Source organism: Aythya ferina, assembly GCF_964211825.1.
Source record: "Aythya ferina genome assembly, contig: HAP1_SCAFFOLD_149, whole genome shotgun sequence".
In the NCBI taxonomy this organism is placed as follows: Eukaryota; Metazoa; Chordata; class Aves; order Anseriformes; family Anatidae; genus Aythya; species Aythya ferina.
The window spans coordinates 182,406-201,503 of NW_028181377.1; the positions used below are offsets into that span (position 1 = coordinate 182,406).

At 42.2% G+C, this 19,098-nt stretch overlaps 1 protein-coding gene and 1 long non-coding RNA gene across 2 annotated transcripts; both read left to right on the forward strand.

Annotated features, from left to right (window-relative positions):
* Positions 1 to 2,570: 2,570 nt before the first annotated feature.
* Positions 2,571 to 3,801, forward strand: LOC311428376. Its single transcript, XR_014687672.1, has 2 exons — positions 2,571 to 2,708; positions 3,764 to 3,801. It is a non-coding gene; the product is annotated as an uncharacterized lncRNA (long non-coding RNA).
* Positions 3,802 to 10,797: 6,996 nt separating this feature from the next.
* LOC311428384 (ubiquitin carboxyl-terminal hydrolase 42-like) lies at positions 10,798 to 19,069 on the forward strand (the record flags this gene model as incomplete). The annotated part of the gene is made up of 13 exons (XM_084539870.1): positions 10,798 to 10,837; positions 12,434 to 12,671; positions 13,419 to 13,619; positions 14,216 to 14,326; positions 14,486 to 14,588; positions 14,793 to 14,860; positions 15,017 to 15,087; positions 15,619 to 15,701; positions 16,620 to 16,731; positions 17,108 to 17,248; positions 17,440 to 17,540; positions 18,004 to 18,145; positions 18,353 to 19,069. Exons 2-13 carry the CDS (start codon positions 12,443 to 12,445, stop codon positions 19,067 to 19,069), a joined length of 2,079 nt encoding a protein of 692 aa, XP_084395996.1. The 5' UTR covers positions 10,798 to 10,837; positions 12,434 to 12,442.
* Positions 19,070 to 19,098: the final 29 nt, after the last annotated feature.

Here is a 19,098-nt window from a genome sequence, read left to right on the forward strand (position 1 = left end):
AATAAGAGCAGCAGTTTGTAAAACTAAGTTTTGAGATCCTGTTCTCTGTTTCATCTGGAACTCCTCAATAGGAATCAACCATAAGTGCAGTGTGTTTTCTTTTTCCTCCAATTGGCTGCTTAGATGCCTTTTTCTCCTTAATTTATGAGATAAGCCTAAACTAGGGGCGTATATTTCAAAGACAGATGTAACTTGAATATACCTGGGGATCAGCAAAGTCGTCTTCATGTGGGCCTCCACTGGCTTTTCTTCCCCTTTTCTCCTAGGTTCTTGAGCTGTGAAAAATCTAGACAGATACATATGTCCTCATCTGAACTGGTCATTAGTCTCCTCTTCTGGTCTTAGGGAAGAAATGAGCACCTCAGGGCCCAGTTATCTCATTCTAAAGTAGATGCCTGCAATAGGTACTTCACAGGTGCAATTCATGCACCTTTTCCTCAATGTCAACAACAAAGAGAATGCCGGATGGCTTGCTCAGCTTTCACTGTTGTGATTTTCTGAAGCAAAGTGAAATGAATCTCCCACCCTCAGTGTTTCTTCTCTACCATGCACGTGCTTCTGACCTCCCTACTTCTTGTTGTCCTCTCGTGGCCGCTCTAATGAAAAATGAAAGAGCCCTTCCATTTTTGAGAAGCAAACTGGTTAATTTCAGCATCTTCTGATGCATCGCAAATGTTCAGGGTTTTTAGGAAGTCGTTTATTTAAAGTCTTCAGAATAATTTTGGTAGACAGTGTGCAAGGTTAAGAAAACCTCTGAATGCTTGTATTTGATCTGCAGGTACCTGACTATGCCACAAGGATTAAAGAGCCGATGGATCTTTCAACAGTTCTGACTCAAATTGACTCGCGCCAGTACCTCGCTGCCGGAGACTAGCTGAAGGACATCGATCTAATCTGTAACAATGCCTTAGAGTACTACCCGGATCAAAGATCTACAGGTGAGGATGTGCTTTTTAACCCTAGTTTAAAAAATCTGTCAAACATATAGATGGATAAATGCTGTGTGCGGACAATAAACGTCGGATGGATTAGATGCTTTTGGACGTCCAGACTGTAAATATTTTATCGTTTTGCTACTTGGGCATGGAATTGTGATATAAGTGTTCCCAAGGAACTAGTGCTTTTGTTTTAATTAACTTCGATGTTATGCTGAAAATATTCACTGAGATAAGCTTTCGGAACCAACCTATGAAGAAAGCAATTTTTTTCTGTGATCAAAACAGTTTCATTGGTTGGTAGACAACATTCAGTTAAAGTGTGTAAAATTTCAGATCGTCACAGCGCCTATGTTTTGCAAGGCACTGCATATTCAATGGTGAGGAACGAAACGGATACAGAGTTTGGACGACTTTGTGAACAAATTAAAGAATCTCGTGAGAAAAGAGGTACGTGCTTTAACGCTAAGGATTTGAAGACTTGTCTCTGCATTTGTAACTGAAAATGCATGACGAAGATCTTTGGTATCTATTCTTTCTTGCAAGGTCGCACCTCTGCAGCGTGTGCTCCATGCGACAACTCCAAGTCACCACAGCAGAACCCTGCTACTGAAGACGAGAAACCAGATGAAGAGAGTAATGAAAATGAGGAGATGCCAGCGGCACCTGTAGATGCCAGTACACCCATTTCTAATGGCAAGTTGCATTTTATTCAGCTGCTCTTGTCGTTCATACCTTCTCTGTTCTTGAGGCGCAACAGCTGTCTCTGATGCCTGGCTCTTTATGGCAGAGGTAGTTTGTTTTCAAATTGACTTCCAAATGGGAGAGAGAAATCCAGAGGTCATTCATTCAATATAGTGATGAATTAAAGTTCAAAGAAAGTTGGTTCATTTGATGTACTCTTACTGGAACTTCATTTTGTAAACAGAACAACCCCTCACTCAAGGATATCACAGCTTCCCTCCCGTACTAAAAATGATAGTACTCACCCTTGTAGGAGCAGCAATGTGAAGAAGGTCAAGGGCAGTAAGAAGGGTTCGAAGCTTTGATATAACAAGCCTTTCACTTTTGTTGACAGAGCTCCTAATAAGGATCTTTAGCAAGGTCTGGAGATGGGAGAAAAACTCAAACTAGATTTTAATTCTAGGATGTAGAATGTCAAGCTTGACTGTTCCTCTGAACAGTCAATTGAATTTAATTTTTTTTAATTTAAATTAATTAGTTTAGTTTTTTTAATTTAAATTCAATTGAATTTAAAGTTTTGAATTTAAATTCCAATTGAATTTATTGAAAAAAATTCCAAATGAATTTAAAGGTTTTTTTGTTGTTGTTGTTTTTCACGAAACACTAATTTTATGTGAAAGGTTTTGCTGCAATATCTTTTTGCCAAGGATATTAAGCTTAAGTTATCCACAAGAAAACGGTGGGGAAAGGGAAGCTTTAGTTTTGAAAGCTTTTTTTTTTTTTCTCTCCAGGTTTTTCTTGAGCACAGCAGCGTTTCAGTGTCTGCCTGCCATTAGTTGCCCCACTACCAAGTCAGGAGGGTCAATTAAACTTGCGTGAGGCAGAATTTCTTTATCTGAATCTACGTGGTTCACATAAATATATTCTTGTTTCCTTCTTTCCCTAGGATTATTCTTCTCCCAGTATTGAATGTTTCAACGGACACCGTTTAAGATCAATGAGCAAAAGCATCCTGCGGTGTTCAGTCTCCAGCTTTGAAGAAAGTATGGCGATACTGAGGGGAAATGTCAAGAGAAGATGCTTTTCAAGGTACTGTATTTCTATATGTTCAATCTCTGTTCGATTTGTAGATTGAAAAGCAAGAGAGAAAGCATGTGCAGTGAGTTGTGGCCTGATAAACCTCCGGCTAAAATCAGCAGAGGCCTATGAGCATGCTGATGGCGTACCAGTACCTTAAAACTAGCATCCCTCTTCTCAGTGAAAGTCTTCCGCTTTTCTAAAAAAACCTGTTTTTTTCCCCAACTCCTTTGAGGTGTTGTTGTGGTTTAACCCGGCCAGCAGCTAAACACCACACAGCCCTTCTGCAACCCTCCCACCTCCCTCTCTGGGATGGGGGAGAGAAACGGGACAGTGAAGCCCGCGAGTTGAGATAAAGACAGTTTATTAAGACAGGAAAATAATAATAATGATGATGATGATGATGATAGTACTGCTACTAGTAATGTGTACAAAACAAGTGATGTACAATGCAGTTGCTCACTACCCGCTGACCAGTGCCCAGCGTACCCCCTAGCAGCCCGGCTGCCCCGCCCTATCCATGGTGCAGCGTGTTGCCATAAGGCATAGAATTCTTTGGCCAGTTGGGGTCGGCCATCCTGAGTCTGTCCCCTCGCAGCTGTTGCTGTGCGCCGATTCTGATCGCCAGTAGGACAGTGAGACACCGAAAGGTCCTTGGCTTGTTGTAAGTACTGCTCTGCAGCAATTGAAACATCGGGGTGGTATCAGCACTCTTCGAAACATCCTTTCACACATTCTAAGCCAAAACATAGCAACCTACCCGCTACTAGGAGGAGAACTAACGCTGTCCTAACTGAAACCAGGACATGTATCTTTTCCACTTGGGTGCTATTGCTCATAATTTTGAGAATTCAACATGAGCAAGCTAGGAAATGTGGGTACATACAGAACCACGTGTATATGGCACGCAACAGACTTGGGATGTGGATCCTGCGTGAGGCCTACAGGCTTCTCTTTGTATACCATGGAGCACTGGCTTGTAAACATGGTGAAATTTCCCATCCTTGATGGGTCTAATACAACAAGTCTTTTCTCCCTTCTCTGCCCTGTCCTCTTTCTTAATGTAGGCAGTTGAGAAAGCCAAAATTGGAACGAAAAAAAAGAATATAGCACAGGTAAGTGGCTGTAAGTCCCCGGGATACCTATTTGCGCTGGTTACTGAAGAGGATGGCACTTGGTCACTCCATGGCTTTCATTTGGCCCCAAAGCCTTCTGTAGTCAGCTGAATTCACTCCTCAGTGACTTTTCTGTGAAGAGAGGTAGGTGCAAATAGGAGATTTTATGAATTCCTTGGGGAGGGAGCAGTGTGAATTGCAGCTTGGTAGGCACAAAGCAAACTGTTCTAATTGTGCAAAGTAAATCGATACTTGGTAAGTTCAAACTCAGTTTTATAGCTGGCAAGCACAAAAGTAAACCTTAGCTGTGATCCTAGCAGCACAGCGGTGTAGCTCTTCCCTTCCCCTTGTCCTCTTGGCTCTTTTAATGACAGTGCAAGCAACCAACCTGTGCCAAAGGGTGCTGTATGGCAAACAATGGGCAGGCTTTTTTCTAAAAAGCACGAGTTTGAGTTATGTGGTGTTTGGGTGTTTCTCTTGAAACGATTCTTCCCTCCTTGAGCTGTTAGATCCTAATGCAGGAAATGGAAGTGCTGCATGCATAAACAGAGTAATCAAACATACACCTCTTAGGAAGAGGCTTGCAATGTCCTAGTGTTTGTTTTGAGCACTGTTAGATACAGTTTGACATGAATGGAGTGAAAACACCTTAGAGAAAGGTGTTGATTGTTCTCACTTTTCCAAGACAGAAATAAGTGGAGTAGATTTCCCTCCTGCATGGAACAAAAGTTGCACGTTTGTTTTTGTCTGGCTAGCTTTCAGTCTCTTTAAAAATTTCCCTACAGGTCCCAGTTTTAAGTAGACAGTTTAAACGTGCAGAGCGATAAAGAAGTGGAATGCAGTGGTTGTGACACCAACTTCTGACCTGAAATGTAAAGAAAACTCAATCCACTTCAGGGTGCCTTTTTTGTCTGTCTGTTTCCATTTTACAAGAGCAACGGTGAAATAAGGAGAATCCCATCTTCACTGTTTCAAAAGACTTTGTTTCTGCGTTTCAGTCACCAGAACATTGAGGAGTAGAGCTGGTGCAAAAACTGTGAGACGAGTCCACGGAGAAAACAGGGACTTGGAGCTGCGCCGCAGCTGTAGAGTCGGACACAGTCGGTACTCGACTACTAACTCGTCCATTCTATTTGACAAACTTATGACAAAGTAAGTCATCTTTTCTTGCAGACCTCTTAGAACGATCTTTCTTAGCAAGCCTTTGCACTATGGCATGATGTTGGCCTCGACTTGCTCTTTATTCTGACAGCAAAGAGGTATGGCTGCTCCTGGCATTTCCTTCCTGTTTACAGGGAGACACCGTTACCTGGCTAGATAAACAGTTTTTCTTGAAGGTGCTATTTCAGCATGTAAGAATTGATTTAAAAAACAACAACAACAGCAACAGCAACAAAAGTGCTTCATGGCTTGCTAGTTTTGTAATCTCACATTTCTCCAGGAATACTTGATTTGCTGCATTTCACCATTACACTCGTCAGCGCCGCTGATTCTGGTTTATCACTATTTGCATTGCAAATCTCCTTGTCCAAAGCTTAAACTGATGTATGCACTGCTTGAAAACAAAACCTGAAGTTGCAGAGCAGTAGACTCAAGTCATTATGTTAGCCGCTGTGTAACCATACTGCTTTCCAAGCATAAGATGTCCAGCTTATTTTGTTTCTATGAAGAGTTTAAATGGCTCCCGTTAAGCAAAGATGTCCCCACACTGATACTTACTATTAAGCAAGGATTCCACCTCCTTTGGCTGAGGTCTGCTCCCTTACTCACATTGGAACATTCATCCAAGTAGCCTGCAATTCCACACTCTCGGGGGAAAGTCCATAGAATAGAAAAGGTTCCTCCAGTCTCTTCCTCAGCCTTTTTTTGAAGCATGCAATAAAGCAAAACATTCACAGGCTGCCCTTCCATGCAAAACAAGGCAAATTAGTAAGACAGGAGCCACAAAACTGATTGTCGTTTAAAGTTAAAATGAGATTTGAAATAGATCGAGTTAGCAAGTGTTGTAAGTCTGTAGCTAAGTCTGGTTTTGCCAATGCAGCACAATTCGCTATCACGTAGCCAGAGCTGCTTCTGTAGCTCCAAGAAGCAAAACTGCTTTGACAAAATACTGTGTCATCAAAGCATTCGTTGGCTCAGTAGGCACGGCTCAGGTTCAACAAGTTTGTGAAAAAATGAGTACTAACAGAAGCAGCAGGGTCCAAAGAAACACTTTATGTCCCCACTGCGAAATGAGGGGCTTTACCTTGAGTGTTAGGCACACTGTCAATAGAAAAGCACTGTAACAGAATCTGCCACAGCAGTTTGCATGTTACTGAAAGACCATCAGAGTGGGACTGCAGCAAGATCATTGCGAAGTTACAAAAAAACCATGTGGGGGTGGGAGTTTAGTTGCGTTCGATAACACAATCTTAGATAAAGATTTTGGTCTTAACGTAAAAGTAAGGATGTCTACTGATCTCTTCAACTCCAACAACTGAAGCCCAAGTCTGAAAAATCGCCTTTAAGAATGCAAAGAAAATATTTAACTCTTCTGTATGTTCATACTTTGCTATCAAGCAAAGGAATGAATGCTGATGCCTTAACTATGTAGGGCTGTAGCTTACAGAGAGACTACACCTTCCTGTTTTTTTCCCTTTAAAAACATTAAGTGTACGTGAAATTATTTGGGGGTGTTTTCACATGCAAAGCCTAATGCAGTGCATGCAAGCCCTGTCATCTTCTTCGTCTAGTAGTGTCGCGTTAAGGGGTGTAGCCGATTGACCGTCATGGGTCCCGTCGGATTCAGGGTGCTGAACTATCACGGTCACGGATTCACCAACAACGCAGTACGGCCTCGCTCTAGTCGCATTCAAGGAGAACTCTCACAGCTAGGAAGAATGCAATTAAGTGCAATTTGTTACGGCGACAGGTACACAGGTTCTTTGGATTGTCAGTGATAAATTCACTGTCTGCAAAAGCAAGCTAGCATGCATGAAATGCACAGGTACACAGCCTAGGTATTAAGACATTAAAAAGCATCAAAACTCTAGAGATTTCTAAGATTCCACAGAGACGCCTGGTATAAGCAAGCGTTCAGATCTTACCCCACGGCGTCCCAATGGAGTGGGGGTGGGGGAGTGAGAGGCTCAGCCTGTCGAGTGATGTCAGAAGGAATCCTTCCTGATAGTATCTTCCCTAACATCCCCTTTCTCTTAAAGCAATTGATATTATTTTCTATCTTTAAGGTGGAGCTTGAGTGACTCTAGTCATGCATATCTTGGTTGTGCTTGGTAGAAATGATCTCACTTGCGTTTAAAGGTACAGGCTCTGAGAAATTCCGAGGGCGTGCTCAGTGAGGGGTGGTTGCACCTTGGAGGCGGGTAGCTTTTGGGATGGAGGTGTGCTTATGATGCCTAGTCGCTTAAGGCGATTACTCCACAAGTAGTAACTTAGTGTTGATTTAACTACAGCATATCTAAAACATAAGAAGGATGTTAGTATGGAAGAAGCCGATGAAACCAGTCCTTAAATCTTACTACTTATTGTGCGTGAGCAGACTGGCGCGAGTTTTAGCTATACTGGCAAATATCAAACCACACCTGTGTCGTCCCAAAGCTGGGAAAAAAACAAAAACAAAACCAAGGAAATGTTGAAGCAAATAGGGAGGCCTGTAGCTTGTGCAGTCTTTTAGCTGAGAAAATAAAGAAGGAGAGAGACAGGTAGCCTTGAGCTAGCAGAAGCAAGGAAGAGAAGGGCTAAAAGGGAAAAAACAGGAAGGAGAACACCAGCTCCAGACTGACCTACAGTAACCTTTTTCTCATTAAGGGTCATTAGCACATTAAAAATCACACCTGTCAAAATGCTAATCTATGCTAATGTGGGATTCGGTGTGTGTCCCCCCTCTCCTGTTCCCCCTCCCCCCCGGTATTCCTCTGTAATGCACAAGCTCAGTGGAGATAAGTTAGGTGAGCTGTAATAACCAATCCAAAGGAGCCAAAGAGAGAGTTTTCACAAGTTTCCTGTGTATAAATGACGGTGATTCGAGTCAGAGGTGTGCTTGCTTTGCGAAAGATGGCCAAGTACCTGACTCTGCAGAGTTCTATAAGTAATTATATAATTAAAAGACCTTCGTGTGCATTCCGACTCTGGGTGCTTATTGGCGCGGTGCACTCTGCACGAACCTGCAGACAACATCTGTACTCAGTGTCATGCCTACAGACAACCCTTTACTGTTGGGACCTGCATATTTTTCTGTGCATTCAACACAACCCCTTTGGCACAACTAGTTAACCACGTAGCTGCCAGTCCACCACTCAGTTGCACTTGTGAAGAGGAAAAGCTATTTCCGTCTACTGGAGGAGCACATCCTCTAAATGCAAGCTTCACTCAGCTGGTCATTTACTGCAGGACAAGATTTGAAAAGTGTTGTTGAGTTCTGGGTTTCCTGCTTACAGGAAAAATTAAGTGCTAGATCGCCCTCTACTCCGCTTTGTCTGCTGCATTTAATGGAGATTAAACTGATTTCGTTTGCTCCTCTGTTTATGGACAATGAGCTGAAGGAACAGGTACAGCACATTAGCCTGGAATGCCTTCCCTCCCAACCAAAGTAAACTGGAGCTGTAACTAACACAAGCAGAAGCAAGGCTTCTGTGTTTTCAGCTGAATAAAGTTCCAACAAAATCATCCTCTGGGATTTGAAGCTTACTTCACATGACATGCCAACGACTCTTTTCCCTCTATTGTAAAGCGGATCCCTGCTGTTAGTTGCTCTAGAAGCAAAGGAATCATCGGTTTGGTTACCAAATAGCCGCTTCTGCAAACGAGAAGTGTTGTGCTCTCTCTTCCCTTTGAATGACTCCACACTTCTCATCAGCTACTGGATTGCTGACCTAGAATCAGAGAACATCCCAAGGTGGAAAGGACTCCCAATAATCACCAAGTCCAACTCGTGGCTCCACACAGGACCACCCCAAAGTGAGACCCGATGTCTGAGAGCATTGTTCAACACTTGTTGACCTCCGTCAGGCTCGGTGCCATGAGCAGTGCCCTGGGCAGCTGTCTCAGTAGCCAGCCACCCCCTCAGCGCAGCGCCTGAGGCGTACGGGGCTCGGCGGGGCGGCCCGGGAGGGGAGGACGGCGGGGCGAAGTGGCAGCTCCCTCAGAGCCGTCTCCCCGCCGCCTCGGCCGCATGTCGTGGCTTTTTCGTGTCGGGGCTTTTTCATGTCGTGCCCTCGGTCTCTCGCCGTGGGTGAGATGCTGCTCCCCAGCGCGGACCCCTTGCGCGCGGGGCCTGCCCGCGGCGGCGGCGGGAGGGAAACCCCAACCCCAAAGCCCTCCCGGCAGGGAGAGCTCGGGGTGAGGGCCGATCCGGCACCGACAGTAAACACACGCCGGAGGAAACGCTCTGGTTTTAGCCATGAGCAGCGCGGCCAGGTTCACAAGGCGTCACGCTGGAGCTCCGAGTTCGGCGGCGTTCCGAGGCCGTTGTGGCGGTTGTGGAGACGGCCCCGGCTGAGGTGGCTGCTGCTGTCGCTGCTGTCCCCTCTGTCCCTGCTGTTGCCGCTGTTGCCGCTGTTCCCGGACCTTGGAGACCCCCGGCGGCTCCCTGTGCCAGGCCCTGTGGCCCCGGGGAGCTGCCCGCCGCCTCGTCGGCCAGCCCGGCAGCAATCCTGCCAGCACAGAATAGCCCACTGCGTTTCAGGGTAAAGTGACGATTAATTTCTATTTCCTGGCCTGGGTGCTGCTTTCTTCTTTAAGGAAGCTTCAAGGTTAAAGGTTCAACTCAGTTATGTCAGGGTTCAACTCCGTTTCGTGAAGGGGCTCTTGTACGAAAGCTTAAGCTGGGATTGACTCTCTGCTAAGCGGAGGCCAAACGTGGACCTACTGAGAAGCAGGTCCTAAGTGATAACATTTTCTAAAGAGACTGCTAAACACATCTGAAGAGTGCTGCTGCAGAACTCTGAATGGGGGGATAGCAACTGTCTTAAGTGATCTGGAATCTTGAATTTACTTTTCAATGGACAAGAGGTGTGTCTCTCAAGGCAAACAAAGAGAGGAGTAACACCCTCTCTTGTCACTCATGTCAACATAAATTTATGCTCAGAGCGTAGGTGTAGGAACAGCATCGGTATGTATATGGAACATCGGGAGAGGAAGCTCTATCGGTATTTACAGTTTTTCTACTACCTTGCCAGAGAGACGTCATCTCCAAATGAGAAATGGATGTATTTTGAAACAGTGGTGGTGGATCGGATTTCTTCTTTCTAGTGTTAATATTTGCTCTTGAATCGTACTTAATACCTGGTAACACCTCAATCAGTTGTCAAAAATAAACTTAAAAATGTGTAAGGCTTATCTCATTGGTCAGTATAAAGATCAAGGTCTTTGCTTCTCTTCGCTTCGCTTTGCTTCCCTTCCCTTCCCTTTTCTTTTTTTTCTTTTCTTCTTTTTTTCTTTTTTTCTTTTTTTCTTTTTTTCTTTTTTCCTTCCCCCCTTCCCCCCTTCCCCCCTTCCCCCCTTCCCCCCTTCCCCCCTTCCCCCCTTCCCCCCTTCCCTTCCCTTCCCTTCCCTTCCCTTCCCTTCCCTTCCCTTCCCTTCCCTTCCCTTCCCTTCCCTTCCCTTCCCTTCCCTTCCCTTCCCTTCCCTTCCCTTCCCTTCCCTTCCCTTCCCTTCCCTTCCCTTCCCTTCCCTTCCCTTCCCTTCCCTTCCCTTCCCTTCCCTTCCCTTCCCTTCCCTTCCCTTCCCTTCCCTTCCCTTCCCTTCCCTTCCCTTCCCTTCCCTTCCCTTCCCTTCCCTTCCCTTCCCTTCCCTTCCCTTCCCTTCCCTTTCCTTTCCTTTCCCCCCAGTATTGTTTTTCCATTGTCCTTCTCACTGCAGTCTTGATTTTGTTCTTGTCCCTTAAGTATGTTTCCAATGTGTTGCTGAAACATTTTCCCTTTCAATCCTAAAAAAGGAGCTGTCACTGGTGAAGATCGGAGCTTATCCCTGAGCCCAGGAGCTGTCACCTTAGTCTTCCAATCGGACAAGGACGACTTCATTTCTCATGTAAATGCATTTGTCAGGTTTGTGTATTGTTTTTTCAGGAATGGAAAGTGTGTATAGAATGGATTTAAAATCAATTTTAAATGTAAAACGTCAAGGCAAAAAAGTTCTAATTACAACCTCTGCACACAATTTGCCAGCTGTGGGACTAGGAGTTTTCTTATTTACTGTGTTTTGTTTAACGTGTCTGAAGTTTAATGGACAGCAATCAAGGCGTGCTAGAAATCTGAAAGCACTTTATGCTTTGTTCTCTCCGTCATTTTGGTATAACAAACTAGCTTATGTTTTAAACCCTCCATGAGGTTAGTGGTTTCCCTAAAGGTAACAAGTCCCTGTGTGCTACAGTAAGACAGTAACAAAACATGAAGTATAGAAGTTCATCCTGTCATTATTCAGCTTCTGCCTATGGACACACAACTACGCTTATTTAAAGCGGTATCACCTTGAAACCTAATCAGCATTTTAAAAAGGACTTTGTAGCAGTTATTGGCTTTTGTCCTGGAGGGCTGAGGTTTGTTTTGTTTTGTTTTACATTCAGCATTTCCGTTTCTAGCTTACATTCCCCTGTTGTTTTGCATGAGGAAAGCGTGCAACTTTAGAAAGGAGAACGGAAAGAGCTGCTTTTTAGTCTAACTTTTCAGTTTGTCGTAGGAGTTTTAAATGTGGTAGGAGTAAAACACCAGAAGTACTGCTGCCAAAGTTATATTCAAACTCGTCTTTCTTGGAGAAGCAGAAGAAGCCCAGGGAGAAATGAATTTGCAAACATGCTCTTCATGCTCTCCTTTCCCAAGATTTCTCTGAGATATAGCCCATCCTCTGTGGGTTTTGAGGTATATGGTTCCCAGGAGTGAAAAGGAGGGCCAAACATCTCTCCTCTTGGATCTCAGCATGCCAGGGCTTTGGTGTACTGCCACTTACAGCTCCGCTTTTTCACCTGGAAAAAGGCATGATGTATACTGAGGAGCCCTCACAAATTAACTTGCTATCACCAAGTGACGCCCATGAAAGGTGTATTTAAAAGCTAGGCTCATTATAGAATCACAACAAACCCCTCATGACTGGTGCAGTAGACAGTGAGGTAGAGGGCGAGCCCTGGAAAGACAGAAGAAAAGTAGCAGTGAGTTCTGGGTACCTTTGTGCAGACGAAACAGAAAAACGCAGGCAGTGAAGTAATAGTGTTCCGTTACTAATGCCAGCAATAGATAATTGCAACAATTATCTATTAGATCATAGGTACTAATTAACAGATAATTGCGCAACTCCGGAAATCAATAAATAACTGATTCCCCTCAGAGAATGTCTTCTACATTTTTATATTAAAAAGACTCCAGAGTTGTAATGGATTAAAATCCTACGGAAGGGAAAGAAATGGCATCAGCCACTAGTTCTGCAGAAGCGAAAAGTAATACTGACAGAGTTTAGATGGAAATTTTCACTTTGTGTGTTTAGTTTGGGGATTCTTTTTAAATCATTCATACCAGCGATTTAGTTCTTAAGGCTGTTTCTTTGAGATTAAGTGACAGGACTTCTGTTACTCTTTTCTTCTTGGAGTGCTTCTTGATAGTCTTACGTCAACCAGAACTTCTGTCTCTGTCGCAGATGTGAACAATGACCGTAGCTAAGAAGCCCAAATCTTCAAAGCCTAAAAAGCCCTCTTCAAGGCGGTCTGGCAAATCCAAGAAACCAAGTCCTAAAATACTGATGTCACGCACCGCCAACTGGGGCCGGATAGTGCCTGCAGAAGATTCAAGCCAAGTCTCTGTGGCCCTAGGACGTGGAGGTGCTATTTACTGTAGATCATCTGAAAAATCTAAGGCTTTTGCCCCAAGAGATCTAAGTAAGTGTGCGTTTTATCCTGCCTCCATTGTCTTCAAAGCAAAAGTAGAAAATGCAGTTCTTACTTGTTGCACTGATAGAGAAGGGGACTACTGTGAACAAAGACTTGAAAAGCGAATCCCCTAAGGCAACTGAAGTGACTGATGTTACAGAAATTAATTTTGATATATTTACAGTCAACAGAGAAATATGGGGAGCTTTTTGTAATGCACAGATTCCTCCATGTCTTTTCTGTTTTGCAGAGAAAAGTGTTTGATTGTTGCTATTCACAGCTTCCATTTTTCACAGGTTTTTTGAAGGATAACATTGCTCAGGAAAAAATCTGGTATCTGTAGGGGTACCGTCATTCCTAGTTCCTAGTTTTTACGTTTTTACCGTATAATTTCAAGTCTAAGTTTGTGGTTTAAGTTATAATAAGGAAAAAAACAGTAGTTGAGTTAATCAGGTTAAAGATTATAGATGGAGAGGAACTTGGCATTAGGTGCTACAAACAGAATGGCAGTTAGCCTTGCCTTAGAAAAACTAAAATGGTTGACTAAAGTTGTTTTTGTTTTTTTTTTTTTTTCCCCCAAAACATTGTGTTGACCAGCCAATTTGAATTTGGTGGTATTAAAGCTGTCTGCAATAAGTTTTTCTGGTTTGGATTGTAGCTAGCTCCTCTAGGTGCTCCTGCAGAATAGTATTTTTTTAAATACCTTTCTTCGAAACAAACAAACAAGATCTCTTTTTAAATTTAACTTTCTTGCAGTCGTTAATGATGGAATTGCTCCGCCACAGAGCATTCTTTTTCCACCTGAGAAGATTTGTATGGATTGGCGAGAAACACAAAGTGTTGGAGTTGGCCTGTACAATCTTGGCAACACATGTTTTCTTAATGCTACTCTACAGTGTTTGACCTACACACCCCCACTTGCCAATTACATGCTTTCTCTTGAGCACAGCCAGTCATGTGAGTACTTTCTAACAGTATTTTGAATCTGTTGGATAGCTCTGAAGGTGAAAGAACAGCAGTGATTCTGTGAGATAAGCTTATTTGCCTGATTTTACCTGTAGCAGCTGGCTTTGAGCACTGTATTAGCAGTGGGCTCCGAATAGCATATGGAGTGCAATTAATGCACCATGTTTTATTTAGTTAGTTAGTTATTTGTTTGTTTGTTTGTTTGTTTGTTTATTAAAGGATCATTTATTGCTTCATGGGAATAATGAAGTGCATTGGACAGTAATGCATTTGGTAGTAATTTTAGAGAGTAATACATTTTGCAGCCTGTGGAGTTCACATTCCTGTCAGCCTTTACAACTGCGACTTTGCAGTAGTCTTTTAGATTTCTCATCACAAAATGCATTTGAATACAGGCTTAGTGGATATTTTTCTTCTGTCAAGTTGTGTGAAATGAAATGTTACAAGACTGTTGGGACATTGGCATCTTGGGAGAATAGAATGTAGCAAGGAGAGTGGATATTGTATCTATAGTTTAAATTGTACTTAGATGTTTGTAGGTATGGATATTTCGCTGGACTGGGATGCTTTGCTCTTTCACTCTTCAGGTCGTGAACAAGATTTTTGCATGATGTGCACGATGGAGACTCACATTAACCAGGCCCTGCGTTGCACTGTTGATGCCATCGAGCCTACGCATGTTATCAGTAATCTCAGTCGTAAGTGGCTTCAGATGTGTTTCTTTTCGATAGCTTGTAATCTTCAAATAATTATTTGATGTGTCTAAGTGGTTTTAACACTCCAATGAAGAGAGATTTTAGAAATACAAGAATGATTTCATTTTTAAATGAGGTCAATACTATCATCTTCTTATTTAGGAATAGGACAACATTTCCGTTTTGGCAGTCAAGAAGACGCACACGAGTTCTTGCGCTATACTGTTGATGCTATGCAGGAAGCGTGCTTGAACGGAAGCACCGAGTAAGCATAAACAAGTTCACTTTCATACATTCTCTAGCACCTTCTAGTCCTTTATTTACTCTCAAAAATGATCTCTAGCACCTTTTAGTGCCTTATTTACTATCAGCAACGCAAGTCTACATCATCCTTGGTTTTCATCAAACTCTTTGAAGAGTTAATTCTGTGCCTTAAATCTTCTGAGGTCTGATTATAATTTATTTCCAGATTGGACAGATCTTCTCAAGCTACCACCATCATTCATCAAATATTTGGAGGATTTCTAAGATCGAGAGGTACTTGAAAAAATATTCCTGTCCTTAGAACTGATCTGTGTCTTTTGTCGGTAGTAAAGCAGTCTGTAGTTTGTCTAAAGTAGTATCTGTCAACAACTTGAATTTGGACAGTTAGTCTCCTTCACATAATGTTAAGCATTTATATTTTGTTTCCAGTGAAGTGCTTGAATTGCAAAGCAGTTTCGGATACGTATGAGGCATTTCTTGATATCACTTTGGATATAAAGGTAAGATGTTTTCTAAATATAATTCATGATGTTTAAGTACATGCATAACTTTCTAAATTAAACTTGTTTAACTTAAAAAGCCAAACCACATATAATGTTAAAACGTAAGAGCTTGGTGGTGCTAAGGAAGTGGATTGGACTTTGTCCTTCCGTGGAACCCATGTAAATAGTCTCCACATTTGCATTGGGTTTAAGGGGAAAGAATTCTCTTTCTGCAAAAATTATAATGCTGTCATACGTCTTTGTTGTTCTACCTCAATATACATCTAATTGTTAGACTGATGAATTTGTCCCCAGTATTGATGACAAAGTACACTGTAGATGCTGTCTAGGCTACTGGAAAAGTATTTGTTCCAAAGTCAAATGCCTTCCAGGTGAGGTCAATGCTGAGCATGCTCTTTCTGCCTCCTTCTTCACAGTGCTCCTAGTAGATCGCTTGAGTATGTTAGTAAGATTCTCTTATAAACTACTAGTATGTCTCTGGAATTCTGAATTACGGTGACTTTACGCTCTTCTTTCTCGCTGCTCTAGGCGGTTTCGTCTGTTAGCAGAGCTCTGGAACTCTTTGTGAAACCTGAAGAGCTGGATGGAGAGAATTGCTATAAATGTAGCGAGTAAGATTTTGACGAATTAGGTCTTAATCCTAGATGTCAGTTTTCTATGTTGCATGACTCTGTTGGACTACCTCTAAACTTTGGATCTACTTACAAGTTTTGTGGAAGTTTATAAAAGACTTGGATTTTTGTTTCCTTGGAGGGGGGAAGTCTTGTTCATAGGCATTCCCTATGGGTTTGCAATTCTCTGGCTTGTATTTTGCCATCAGAATTCAAAAAGAGCTACTTTTGTTCTTTCTATTTATTAGCTCTCGACAGTACTTTTCTTGATGTAAACTGCCCAGTTTCCGTTGTTCTCTGGGCTAGTGGCTAATTTTCACTGCTTACACCGTAGGTCCTACCTTGGAGCGGGCAATGTGTCAAACTGAACTATTTTGTTTCAAAGGATGGCAGATGGTTTCAGTGTCTTTCCAGACAAGCTCAGTACATGAAGACTTCCTACTGTTAAATGTCTCCCTCCTGTAGAATGACCATGTGCTTCTGTTGTATTTTTGATGTTGATAGTCGACCTATGTTGGAGATTATTTGCAATTTCTAGCCCTGGGGACCAAGGCTCTCTCATTCCGCTTTCAGTATTTGTATTTCCCTTGAAAGCTGAAAGAATGTTTCCAGGATTGGAGTTCAAATAGCCACTTTTGTAGACCAAGAAATGGTACCTTGCCATCCAACCTGGTCATACCCTTTTGTGAGAGATTCCTGTTCCCGCTATGCTCTGAGTTGTTGGGAAAATTGACCTTCTTCTCTGTATTAACAAACCTGACATGCAGTGCATGGGTTTATGAAAAGAAAAAAGACCAACCTATTATGCAAGTAAATATCATTCAAATAGCATAGGCATGCGTGAGACATTAAAAGGAGTTTGTTTTGGGGGCGAAAAAAGAAGATGCCTTCAAACACTTATCTCTGCTTGGTTTTAAGGTGTAAAAAGATGGTTCCTGCATCCAAGAGGTTTACCATACACCGTTCTTCCAAGGTTCTCACAATATCACTGAAAAGATTTGCAGATTTCACAGGTGGAAAGATCAACAAGGTATATTTACCACTGTAATGCAACTATATCATTGTGTAATGGGACATCCCCCAAAGCTGAAAGTTGTTAATATTTTCAGACAATAATTGTAGACTAACGACTATGGCTTATTCTTTCTCTTAATATCAATAAAGTTCCCGCTTGACAAGAAGCATATGCTTTCCTCTGAGAAGGCTGATTCATCAGGAAACAGTTCTCTGCAACTTCTAGTCTTAACCGTTGTTTATGGGAAGACTTATTTGTAGTGAATCAGAAATATATTCGAGAAATATATTCTAGAAATCAATTCTAGTCTGTGTTTTTTGGAAGTGTTTTTCTCTGGCTAGTCCATGAAGTACTCTGGGATAATTTTTCTATCTTCTTGATGTCTCTTTAGGAGGTGAAATATCCGGAGTATTTGGACCTGAGAGCCTACATGTCGCAGTCAATGGGAGAACCACTGCTCTATGCCTTATACGCGGTGCTGGTACATCACGGTGTCAGCTGTCACTCAGGACACTATATATGCTATGTAAAGGTAGAAGTCAACAGCATTTCTAACAGGGTAAAGGTTGTGCTGGCAAACCAATTAAAGCATGACTAGCAGCTACTGTTTCTAGGGAAAAAGATTTCATTATATTTTTATTTGACATGTGTGTATTTTGTTCCTATCCGTGATTTCAACTGGAAAACGTGCAATTCACCTAAAGAAATCGTCTTTATTTGCAGGCTGGTAATGGACTTTGGTATCAGATGAATGATGCTAAAGTAGTGCATACTGACATTAAAAGAGTTCTTGGTCAGCAAGCTTACATACTTTTTTATATCAGGTAATAACAAATCTTAAAATGTGTTCAGAAGAGATTTACTTTCCTGTTATTGATATTTTTCTGTTTTGCAAGTGTTTTTCTTGCTATCCCGGGAGAAGATTATTATTTGTCTAATTCAGTTCTGTCTAACCTGAAATTCTCTGTGTCGTTTATTATCTTTTGTTGCTTGGCCTTAAACTGCAGCACTTGTGTAAATTGCTATCTATGTGTTATCTGTAGCTGGCTACTTTAGAGAAGGAGAGAAATGAAGGTCATCTGTGGTGTAAGAATGAATTATTGCTCTGCAAGTGATAGTCTTAGTAGGAAGACTGTTCTCTACTTTTCAGTTTGTAGTCTTGGCGAAGCCTTCTGTAGAGAAGGCTTCCATATCGTATGAGCTGTTCCTCTAAAATGATAGGATGGGATTTAATCCAAGAGTAGGCTGAAAGAAAAACTAAACTACGATCACTGCTCTTTTCTGAAGGCGCTATGATTTGACACTTGGAGAACGTGCGTTTTACTTGCCAGCACCATCTTATCCCTGTTCATTCCCTCCTGGTCAGCAGGGGGCTAATAGTAAGCAGGCTGGATTTCTGGGACCACGACTTCTTCCTCATATGATTAAGGTAATTCAGGGAAGCGGGAGGGCAGATAACGGCACCAAACTGCTAGTGGGTTTGGGGTTTGGTGTGGGGTTTTTTGTTTGGTTTTAAGCATCTTTTTAGGTGTTAAGACCATTTGTAGAAACACTCAGTAGGAGAGTTTTGTGTTTCAAAATGTTACATGCAGTGTTTGCGTTAATCCATCTTGCAATTTCTTCTTTTTAAATACAGAATTCAAGCCGTTTAAATGGAAATGGATCCATAAAAGAGGACACAAAGACCACTGGTGTCACCCTAAAAAGGCCATCTTCAGCACCACCAATGGCCTGTGTTCAAAACCAGGCAATTACCAGGCCTTCAATGACTGATACGTCAAGAAAACAGAAGATCACCATCAGTATTCACAATAAATTGCCTGCTCGTCAGACTGTGTCACAGCCTGACTGTCTTAGCAGTGCTGTGGAGGATGAAGATCTCTACCAGGCTGTTCCTTCATCCACAATTACAAATTCGGTAATGCAAATGAAGCAAATGCAAACAAACAAAAAAGTTTCTGATGAAATTTTTGTGGAGCCAACAGTGAATGAAAATCCTAAACTCAGCTCTGATAACACAGTCCCTTATGGTGCAGAATCTTCAGGAAAATCTGAGGAGGAGTCAAAGGGCTTATTTCAAAGGAATTTGAAATGCAATGCAATGTCCTCTAATGGAATTTTGGTTGGAAAGGTAGTCCGTACATTGCAGCATTCCGATTCTTCCTGTCAGAATGCTGACAAAGGAAGATCCCAGCATGAGCTGCCAAAAACAGATTCACTAAATGGTGCTATTAGGTTAGTTAATGAATCTAAAGAAAACGGACTGAAACTTGATGATTCCACTTGCCGAGTTGAACCTGTTAAACCTTCTGAGATGTTCTTTTCTAAAACAAATGGATCGCTTGAAACATAGATTTGCTCCATCGAGAATTTCTCACCTAC